Raw genomic sequence first — 11126 nt, 5'->3', positions numbered from 1 at the left:
CAGAGATGTTAAGATGGGAAAGGAAAAGGCATTCCATGGGTAATATGAGAAATATAGATAATATGAAACAATGGCTCCCTCTAATTTCAGGTCAAATAATGCAAGGATGATTTTTTCCCTTCAATCTGAGGATCACATTTGGCTTTTGGGTAGAATGCCCAGACAGTATTCCAAAAAGTATTGGAACCAAGGAACCAGAACAGAAATTAAACCTAAATTTAAAGATAGTTCAATACCCTATTATTCCCTAAGAATTTAATAGCTTTTCCATTCTGTCACTTTAAGCCTAACTACTTTTGGAATGGGCTGTGCAGGCCTCTCCCAAATCTTCTGTATGCATTTGAGATACCAGGTCATAGACTTTTTAATGGAGCATTTGATGGAATATCCATAACTTAAGTCCTGTCTGAAAGTTAATCAGTTTCAGAGTTCATGGAAAAAATGTGGAATACAAACTTCAGATAATTTATTTTTTAAAAGCCAAACTTCTTGTGCCAGATTTCAAGCAAATAAGCTGGTGTTTAAAAACAATAAAATGTGGTCAGCCTTGAAAATTATGCACTTTTGTAAATGTAACCTTTGTGCTTGTTAAAAAGATATCAACTCTGAGTTACTCAGGAAGAGGAATGGACTCAATCAGAACAAAGACTATGTCCTAGATTAGATGTCCAGAAATTTGTGCAGTGCTTTTAAAATGGCACAGTATGTCTAATAACATTTTATGCCTGCAGTACATACATTATTTTAATTTTTAATCTCTCCAGTCACTTTTTAATGTCATACTTTAGAACCTGGCAGTCTCCTGGTATTCTTGGATACCTTTTCCATCAAGGTTCATAGCTGACTGTATTTGCTGGAACTGTAGGAGTTGAGAGGTATATCAAAAATTTGGAAGACAGTGGATACTTTATGCTTGAATTATATCAACATCGCAGGACATCTGCAGTACAAACACTGGACATATCATTTGCACAACAGTTAAACTAATGGCCTTTGAAATGGGTTTCCTTCTTTGGTCTGTTCTATTTCATTTTCAGCCTGCTACAAACATTTGGGCTGTAAGGACAAAAAAACTGCTAAGGAGATGTATCTGAGTGCTGCCATCTTTTGACCTGTGAATAACATGCATAGGGAAAATTTGCTATCTTCTAAGATATTGCATTGGAATCTGCGCAAGGGATAGCGTTTGCCACTTTACAGCTTGGCAAACCCAACTGGATCTTTTGGAATATTTTGTCTTCAAAGTCTATCCCACTTAAATCAAGATGCTTCAGGATGGGGAGTGACTGGCAAACAATTAAAATGGTTTCTGGAGAAAGTTGACTGCAGTCTCTCAAACAAAGACTCTCTAAATTTGGCAAACCACTTAAGCAAAGAAGACCTACATCTGTCAAAGAATTGCTCCTGAGATCTAAATGGTACAGTTGCTTCATGTGGCGCCCAGTGAAGTGCATGGCTGAATCACCAACACTACAATGGTACAAGGCAAGGTGCTGAAGGTCTTTCAGATGTGGTGCTACTGCCTCGATCCCCACATCTGTTATACGGTAGACTTCTGAAAGGATAAGAGTTTTGAGAGTGCCCTGGGTGGCAATATTCAATAGGTGCTGGTTGGAAAAAGCAGGGACATTCCAGATTGAAAGTTGTTGGATTCTTGGGAAAGTGCAGGGGGTCTCTGGCACTTGGAACCAAACAAAAGGGATCTCACAACTTCTCAGCTCCAGGGTGGTAAGAGAGGAGGGCATACAGCCATACTGGAATGAACGGAGATCTACCTCCATCAAGCTCAATTGATGGAGTTTGGGACATTGTTTGTCCAAAGCCTGCAGCAGTGCTGAGGTAAGTATTTCTTGTTTTCGAAAGGAGTGGAGGGATCCCCGTAGCTTCAGAGTCCGCAAGTTGCCTTGGAAATAATTCCGCAGAAGATGCCATAAGATCTTGGAGGATATCTAAAGGGAAAGGAAAAACAATAGAATTGCAACTGGAAAAAATATTGGAATGCATATAATTACTGAAAATTATAACTGGCACAGAAACAAATCTAATTTCCAAGCCTATGACCACAAACCAGGTATGAAATAGCTCAGTGAATCTTATTTCTTAAATAGATGAATAAAATAGGATTAGGTTAGACAGCACCCAAATGTTTAGTCTAAATCAGAGGTGTCAAACTCATGTCATCATGGCAGTGTCAAGTGACATATTGGAATGTTTTTCCTTCACTAAACCGGGTGTGGGTGTGGCCAGCGTGTGACGCATCCAGCCTCTAGACCGGGAGTTTGGCCCTGGTCTAAACTTTAAAAAGTTTGTATAACTTTTTAAATAAATATGGGTTTTGAGAATTGTAGTTTATCTGAGGGGTTCTTGGTGCTCTCTGAGCTTGCTCGTTTTCTTGAAAACCTTTCATTACCCAAACTAGGTAACATCATCAGTGCTAATAAGGAGTGCAGTTTGCTGTCAGTTTATATTCTGGTGGCCTGCCCTGTCAATGTTGTCATAATTAAAACAGATTCTCATCAAATTACCAATAGTTGAGAGTAAGCATAAACCAAACTTAAACATCCCCAGTTGGAACATATATACAAATAATATGAATAAATCAGAATTTAATAAAATCAAACAAATACACTAGATATCATTCACCATTGGTCCTCTGGATACTTCAGTTTTCAAGTGTCCAGGAGGCCCATAATCAACCTGATTTTCAGTGGGAGGTATTCCAGATGTTTTAAACCTTGTATCAGTGGCATCTATGTGATGTCAAAATGGCAGACAATACATTGTATTGCAAACTTTTGAACATTCATGTGAAATTGATGCATGTACTAAAAGATAGGGCTCCAGTTGCAATGTTTCCCTGGCAATTGTGCCAATTTCAATCTCTTGTGCAGAAACTACTGCATTGTATAGTTTTAAACATGATCAGGGTTAGACTTTTTGTCTGTTAAGCCTTGCCGTCTGTCAATATACCTCTTAATCTCTTATCACAACTAGAATAAAATTATATCAAATCATAGAGCCTGAGTGGCGTAGGAGGCTAATGCCTCCTACTAAGGCAGCATTTAACATCCAGCTGCCTGCAATTACTGCGAGTTCAATTCTCACCAGGCTCAAGGTCGACTCAGCCTTCCATCCTTTCTAAGGTGGGTAAAATGAGGACCCGGTTTGTGGGGGCAATAAGCTGACTTTGTATAAAATATACAAAAGTATGAAGGCTATTGCTTAACGCATTGTAAGCCGCCCTGAGTCTCCGGAGAAGGGCAGCATATAAAAATAAATAAATAAAAAATAAAAAAAATAGATAGAACATTGCTTGTAATAAAGCATGCTATGTTCGGCAAATTAAAATACTATTTGTTTTGCCAGAAATTCTACTAAATTACATTACTGTAAAGATGTCTGTTTCTCTCTCTCTTTTAAATTGTAAGTATATCTGTTGTACTGCGTCTGACCTGGACCATTTTCCTTGTTCCTTCCCATGCCTTTCCCACAACATCTATCTCCTATTTTCAGAACTACTTGTTTGTTAAATTTATATAGGCGTCCTAGTAGGTGTTAGGCATTCCTGACCCTGCAAGAAGAGAGGTCCACGTGTCGCCACAAGAAGTTGTCTCGCACCAAACGATGCCACCGTTTGCAGACCCTGCGGAAAGAAAGTTTGTTAGCCAAACACGCTCATCTCCCTTAAAGGAATTGATCCAGACGACCCCGACGGATTGTCCGTCCCCCCATCACACCCCGCCAGGCATTCCTACATGGATGTCACGGGAGTTATCTGCCCCTTGCGCAAAGCGTTTCCATTGATACGTTGTTTCGCATTGTGACGAGTTTAGCCCTCGCGCCCCAGGCACAGCGCCCGGACGAAGACATCAATCGGCGTTTCACCAAACGCTACGCATGCGGCCAACCCCTATCCCGAAAGCAGGACAGCGTAGTTGACGTTGAGAGGAGGAGGAGGAGGAGGAGGCGGATTCCCATGGAAACGGAGAACGCGAGGCGGAGCCGACTACTTACCTGGCCACGCCTACTCGGTCACGCGGCGGCAGCCAGACCAGAATCTGGAGGAGAAGCGAGTCCGGCAGAGAAGAAAGAGTCGGAGGGGATAGCGCGGCCATCATTTATCACATTGATCCCAGCGTATCTTCCCGCGGCAACTGTTGGCGGAAGGGGTTTGTAGAACTTCCGTTTTTTCCTCGTGACCCCGTACTTCCGGGTTGGCGATCCTGGATTGTTTTTCTGCGGCGAGAATTCTCCATATTCCGCTGAAGAGTTGTGGCGTCTCGGCTTTCTCGGTCTGAAGGAAGCCTCCTCCGCGGTGAGAGGGGTTCTTGTCGTGGGGTGGGGAGGCGTATTTTGAGTAGGGTTGGTGGTTGGGCCTGGTCGTTTTGAGGGCGGTTGTGAGAATCGGGGAATTATGCGTGGGATAGGAGACTTTTCTTCCCACCGGTCCACGCTTCAGGGACTTTGTTAGGCTTCTGCGTCTAGTACACGGAGGTCTTGGCAAAACTTTACCGGTAGCGCAGAGGTCTTCAGACTTGGCAGCTTTAAGACTTGTGGACTTCAACTCCCAGAATTCTCCAGCCAGCATAGCTGGCTGGAGAATTCTGGGAGTTGAAGTCCACAAGTCTTAAAGCTGCCAAGTTTGAAGACCTCTGCTCTAGCGCATTTGCAAAAGGCGAGTTTCGAGATGAATACAGTATTCCGTATTTAGCAGAGTTTATTAACCTTGACTGCTTGAAGATGGTGGGGAATTCTGGGAGTTGAAGTTAACACATCTACCAGCGGCCAGGGGCTGAGAGACAATGGCCATTAAGCTGAAGAACTCCCTTTCCTACGCTTAAAATAGGCTTTTAACTATATTCGGTGTTTACATCAGACTGCCGGATTACTTATTTTTCTTTTTGACACTGATTATTTTGTTTAGCTCTCTAGCAGAGCCGAACGTGAAGCCGTGATCAAGATGATTGAAGTAGTTTGCAACGATCGGCTGGGCAAGAAAGTTAGAGTGAAGTGCAAGTATCCTAAACCAAAGAAACCGTTTTGGGATAGCAATTATTTCCCTTTTAGCTGATCTTTTGGGCTGTAAAATTGCAAGAAAGGGATTCTAGATTGAAACTATTTATTATGGGTACCATTAAGTTGAGGGTGAATGTGGCTTAAATAGATGTTTTTTTTGCTTCTCTCTGATGTTATACATACAGTGGATGTAAAAAACACAACCAAGTTATTGAAAATTTTGTTGTTTCCCCCTAAAGATTCATCTTGGTCTGATTTTTTTACATCTCAAAAACCTGGCATTTGAGCAGGGGTGTGTAGTCTTTTTATAGCCACTGTTTTTCCCCAGACAAGCCCAGATAATGGGGATCTGTTGCTTTGAAATCTTTTTCATTTCATAACCACATTATGAGATGGGAATTTTAGGAATCTACAGGAATCTCCAATTTGGAGATGAAAATTTTGTTGTGCTAATAGCATGGGAAATTGAGGGAGAGTGAAGAATTCTTCATGATTGCTCTTTCTTTGGGTGACTGATCGATCGCTTAGCAACCATTCAAATTTGCAATGAACTCTGAAAATGGTTCTTATGACCTGCATTCAAGGTTCAACAGCCATCCCCCCACAGTTACATGACAGCAGTTTGGATGCTTGGAATCTGGCCCACATTTATGGCTGTTTGCAGCATCTTGTGGTCACATGACCACAATTTATAAAGTTTTTGGTGGAAACTGGTATTAACTTCCAGTTTCCAGTGAAAAATACCCCATAGCAAACAATGGGTTTGCTTAATAACTCTACAAAAAAGGTCATAAAATCAGGTGTGCTCATGTGATGACCCATTTAACAACTATCACATGAACAGAATTGCAGGCTTTATTATGGTCATAAATTGAGAACTACCTGTATTAAAAATATTTTGCTTAAGCAGTTGCTGAAAGCATTGTGTAGCTTCAGTGCTTTGTCAGCTCAAGGAAGGAGAATGCTATCCACCATTTTTAATAATAGGTTCACATTTAGGGGTTGTCCTTATTGGATTTTCTTAATCCAGGGACTGTTTATAATCAATACATGCAGATATATTTGTGCATAGATTTGAAAATGCAAACAATAGTCCTTTGGTCATCTGTTTGTATGTGAGTAATGTACAGTATATCTGCATCCATCCCCCATTTCACTCTGTACAAGAGATTCAATTGTTTTTGATAAATTGTGCATAACAAATAACTTATTTAGTACTTACGATATACTAGGCCCTATTTTCTCATTCATTTCTTTAACCAATATTACTGCTCAGCACTGATGATTGCATCAGGGATCTTAAGAAGCTTATTGCTGCCCAGACTGGTACTCGCTGGGACAAGATTGTTCTGAAGAAGTGGTAAGTAGGCTCTCCAACTTACTCATAACATGCTTTGAATATAACTCCTCAGGTGATCAGTCAGTCAGATTGGATTTGGCATCTTTACCTACCCATCAAATCCTTTCCAAAGATCTGATAGGTAGATATTGTTGTCCCATGGTGTTAAAAATTGTTGTTGCAGAAATGTAAGCTGTTCCAAGTAAAGTTCCTTTTCGCAATTAACAGTGATTTTGACATATACCTTTTTATGCATAACTTACGGCAACAAAGATACATAACTCTTCTGCCTCTTATTTTCCCTACAACAACTTTGTGAGGTTAGTTGGGATAAAAAAGAGTTACTGCCCCAAAGTCACTTCATCTGGTTTTTTTATGCCTAAGGCAGGACTACAGCTCCTGTTTTCTAGGCCTGTACCTTAAGCTCTACTCCACACTGGCTCTGAATGTATAGCTTAAAACCTGGGTAGCGATCAACCAACAATGACAAAAGAGAACACTAAGATTTCCAATGATATATTCTGCTGATAATTTCATTACACAATTTAGTCATAACAAAGAGAAGTTTCTCTACTTAAAAGGAAGAGAAAGAATGTCTCAAATTCATTTCAAAGAAATTTACTTACCACTGCCATTTACTTATGACTGGTTGCTTAGCAACCTTTCAAAATTCTGATTGACCTCCCCAAAACTACTTACAACCTGGTTTTGAAGTTATGACTGCTGCAGCCCTCTGTAGTCACATGAACAAAATTCTGGCACTTGGCAATCTGCCTGCCATTACAACTGATTGCAGGGATGCTGCAGTGCCCCATCACATATCTTATCTCCCTCCTTCCCCATAGGGTCCCTGCAAGCCTTGGGTCTACTTTCCAGCCTGCTGAGTCTCACCTTTCTCTATACCCCTGTCACCAATTAGTGATGTTTCTTTTACTGTAGATCAGCAGTGTCAAACTCACGGCCCGCAATCCACATCTGGCCTGCAGATGGAAACAACAAAGGAGCAGCCTGCTGTGCCTCTGCCAGCAAAAACGAAGCTTGGGAAGGCTGTGCATGGCCCTCCCGGACCCTGTTTTTAGCTGTGACGGCCTCATACAGCCCTCTGCCAGCAAAAATGGAGCCCCCTGAGCTCTCTTTTCACTGGTAGAGGGCTGCAGAAGGCCAAAAACGGGGTCTGGGTGTGTGTGTGTGCAGCCCCACAGAGGTCCGTTTTTGCTGGCAGAGAGCTGCAGGAGGCTGTTGCGGCCCAAAATGGGGTCTGGTGGGGCACGTGCAGCCCCCTTGGGCTCCATTTTCACTGGCAGAGGGCTAGCAAAACAAACAAAGCGAAACAAAACAAAGGGAGAAATGTTTCCCCTTTTGCATTTGAGTATCCAAGAAGGGACAGGAAAGGAGCAAGGGAAAGTCAAAAAAGATGGGAAGAGAGCAAGGAAAGAAAAATAAAGAAAGAGGGGGAAGAAGAAAGGAGAAAGAAGAGGGAAGGAAGGAAGGAGGATTATGAGAGGGAAGGAAAGTCTGAGGGAAATCCTGCCTTAGCACTTGGCCACGTCCATCCAGACCCCCAAGGTCAAACACAACCCTTATGCAGCCCTCAATGAAATAGAGTTTGACATCCCTGCTGTAGATCTTCTCGAAGTAGCTATTGTGCTGTGCGGCTTTCCTATACAGTGGAGGCCAAATGGCTTTGTCCTGGAAATGGGCACCTATTTTGGAACAGCTGCACTTAATTGGGGCTGTTCCAAAATGGTGTCCACTTCTGAGATGGAGCCATGTGGCTTCCACTGCGTAGAAAGGCCACACTGAAGCAACAGTTTCTAGAAGATCTACAGTAAAAGGCAAGTGACTGATCAGTGACGGGACGTGGGAAAAAGGATATGGGATCCAGCAGGATGGGAAGCAAGCCAAAGGCCTGTGGGGACTGATGGAGCAAGAAAGCAGGCCAAAGGTTAGGAGACCCAGAGAGACAAGAAACTGAGCATAGGGCACCTTGGGGTGGAGAAAGCCCAGGGCAGGCCACTTGTGAGCTGGGCCTGTTCTAGGTCTCCTGGGGCTTCCATTACCCTGCTCCACTTACTGACCACATCAGGAAAAGCATGGACAGAGTTGTTAAGCAACACAATAATGTGATGCATGGCTTAATGACTCCATTACAATTGAAGGTCAAGGACTATCTGTATCTCATAGTTTAGGAAGAAGCCACTGCAGTCTGTAATTGATGAAAATGGAATAAATTGTAACAAACTGAGATTCATGCTTGAAAGAGAAACCTTGAATTGTGACTAGCAGCAGATTGATAATCTGTATAAGTATTTAAGTTGATACAATTTAATGAATGAGTTCTTTTACTTTGGAATGGAACAAATTTGTGATGGTCCCCACAGTGCCAGCTCTTTAATGCTGATTGGCCCTTCATTTTATTGTTGTGATTGTTTATATGGGCAGTCTTCAATTTATGACCAGTCACTTACTGGTTGCTCAAAGTTATGATGAACTTAACTTATTTACATATGACCAAGATATGATGTTGTGGTGGTTCTCCCCCCTCCCCCATGATCACATGAATGAATTGCCATTATGAAAAAAGTCATAAAATCAGGTCTGTTTTATGATGATCACAACTTATGACCGTAGTAGGCAGGTTCCATTAGGGTCATAAGTCGAGGCCTGATTGTATTGATTGTGATAATTATTGACTTATTTTTACTGAACTGTGTAAAAGCTGCAACTATTATTTTTATATTTTTATATATATTATAGGTATACAATTTTCAAGGACCATGTGATGCTGGCAGACTGTATCCTTTAAAAGTTTGACAGTAAGGAAGAAAATGGTCAGGTGACTAGAGAAAGAAAATGTGACATTTTAAACTTTCTTTAAAAGTATCTCTCTCTTACTTGCGTGGCTTGTTATTTTTGGGGGAGGCATTTAAGTTTTAGTCAAATACTAACTCATTATCCTGCACATATTTAAAAACATGATCTTAATTGATTGTATCCCCTTTTAGATATTTCAGACATTTTAACATGCATATATGTAGTATCTATGTTTTCCAAATAATGTTTTGATGTTGAAATATTCCAACCTCAGAATGTCTTGTTCAATTGTCAAAACATTTCCATTTCAAGTCTATTGAAAGTGTTCTGCAAATTGACAGTTTTATCTTTGTTCTGAGGTTGAACCACTTTTGGGATATACAGAGCAGCCTATTTTAAGATTAGAATGTTTCAGTCTCAAAATTAAAGATACGCTGAACTGTTTTGAGCGCTAAATTTTGCAAATAAGGTTTTTTAAAAAACATGTGGAACAACTCTCTTCCAAACATAAACAACTTCTAAAATGTTCAAAATGATTAATTAAATTAATCAAATTAAATTAAATTAAATTAAGGCTTTCTTAACTTCTATCTTTCCCATTTCCCAAGCTTTTTCCATTCAGTATGTTTCCTTTATGAGCCCAGAATCCTCAGCAATATGAATCTTTCCAGTTCTGCCTTTAAGACAGAAATTGTTTGAAGTATTCCATATATCTTTTTTTGGGGTCATTTTTAGGAATTGTGTTATCTGTTGCTTGATCCCCACACTATTCTGTTTCTCTGTCAATTTGAGCTTTGAAAGAAATGGAAATTGTAGATCTTGATACTAATTGACAAGCGCACTACCATTCTTTGTCTCAAGAAAATAGAATTGGGCTTTAAATCTCTGCATAACTGGAAAAAAAGATATTTGGGGCATTATACAAATATATATGGTCATATTATAAATATATACTTTTGCATATATCTGAACAGCATTATTTCCAAAGGATGGTCACTTTGACGTGATATTTTCAAAGGCTAAGCCTATTTATAATTAGTACTTGTTAATATTTTCTTGTGAAAATTAACCTTAACTCCTTACTTTCAGATGAAATCCATGATGGCATGAACCTGGAATTGTATTATCAGTAGTGTTTTCGTCATGACAAGTGCTATCTTTGCTCTGTTTCCTTGTTCTGAATTTCTCAGTCTATAGATGGATTACTTTGTGGCTTGACATTAAGTCAGGAATATTTTGTCCTTGATGGCAATAAATCAGGAAATCTGTATTCAAACCTTATTTTATGTATTTGTATTAAATAAATGTAATTGACACATGTGCTCTGTGTTTCTTAAAAAAATATTAACCATGGTGTTAGCAAATGTGATTTTAGAAATACAGCTCTCAGGAGATAAGCAAGAAAGGTCGTCCCCCCCCCCATACAGTTTCACCTAGCTGAGAGCTAATCTTGAAAAATATTTGAACTTGCCAGAATTTGCCATCGCTTGCATTAAACATGACCTCCACATTTAGTGTCATTATGTTATTGAATATTGTTCATTCCATTATTATCCAAGGGTACAGAATTCTTGGACAGATTCAGCAAAGATGCAGTTGTTGTTGAGGCAATCTGTCTTCCAAGTATTCAATCATTTCCCCTTCAAATCAGTTAAGGGTATCCTCCTTAATCCTGATATGTGACAGATCGAACAACCTATGTAACTAATTGCCAGGCAAAAGAAGGCTGATTAAAAAATAAAATCAACTTTGTAACATGATTTCCTGGCTCAAGTATTAAGAAAAGTATGTTTCCCCCTTCTCTGGAAGTTAGGTGAATTTCACAAGAGATAATTAAAACCAGTTTTAAGAAAGAAGTGTAAACATGCCTTTTTATCTTTAGTAGTTACGGCAAAAACAGTATTGGAAGAATTATAAAATTCTCCTAATATCACAGCTGAAAACTGAACATAAACTT

At 40.1% G+C, this 11126-nt stretch overlaps 2 protein-coding genes across 2 annotated transcripts; one reads left to right on the top strand and one right to left on the bottom strand.

Annotated features, from left to right (window-relative positions):
• Window positions 1-545: 545 nt before the first annotated feature.
• FBXL12 (F-box and leucine rich repeat protein 12) lies at window positions 546-4133 on the bottom strand. The gene is made up of 3 exons (XM_070938022.1): window positions 4015-4133; window positions 3571-3643; window positions 546-1949 (listed from the first exon to the last, which is right to left on the bottom strand). Exons 1-3 carry the CDS (start codon window positions 4116-4118, stop codon window positions 1149-1151), a joined length of 978 nt encoding a protein of 325 aa, XP_070794123.1. The 5' UTR covers window positions 4119-4133; the 3' UTR covers window positions 546-1148.
• Window positions 4134-4155: 22 nt separating this feature from the next.
• On the top strand, window positions 4156-10487 carry UBL5 (ubiquitin like 5). The gene is made up of 5 exons (XM_070938025.1): window positions 4156-4315; window positions 4925-5016; window positions 6293-6376; window positions 9113-9150; window positions 10259-10487. The coding sequence occupies exons 2-5, from the start codon at window positions 4961-4963 to the stop codon at window positions 10300-10302; spliced, it is 222 nt and encodes a 73-aa protein (XP_070794126.1). The 5' UTR covers window positions 4156-4315; window positions 4925-4960; the 3' UTR covers window positions 10303-10487.
• Window positions 10488-11126: the final 639 nt, after the last annotated feature.

This window comes from Pituophis catenifer, unplaced genomic scaffold (assembly GCF_029215685.1).
Source record: "Pituophis catenifer annectens isolate HBS135680 unplaced genomic scaffold, rPitCat1.0.hap2 SCAF_2, whole genome shotgun sequence".
NCBI classification, from domain to species: Eukaryota; Metazoa; Chordata; class Lepidosauria; order Squamata; family Colubridae; genus Pituophis; species Pituophis catenifer.
Note: the sequence above shows the minus strand (reverse complement) of the source record. Positions and strands in the feature narration are given on the sequence as shown.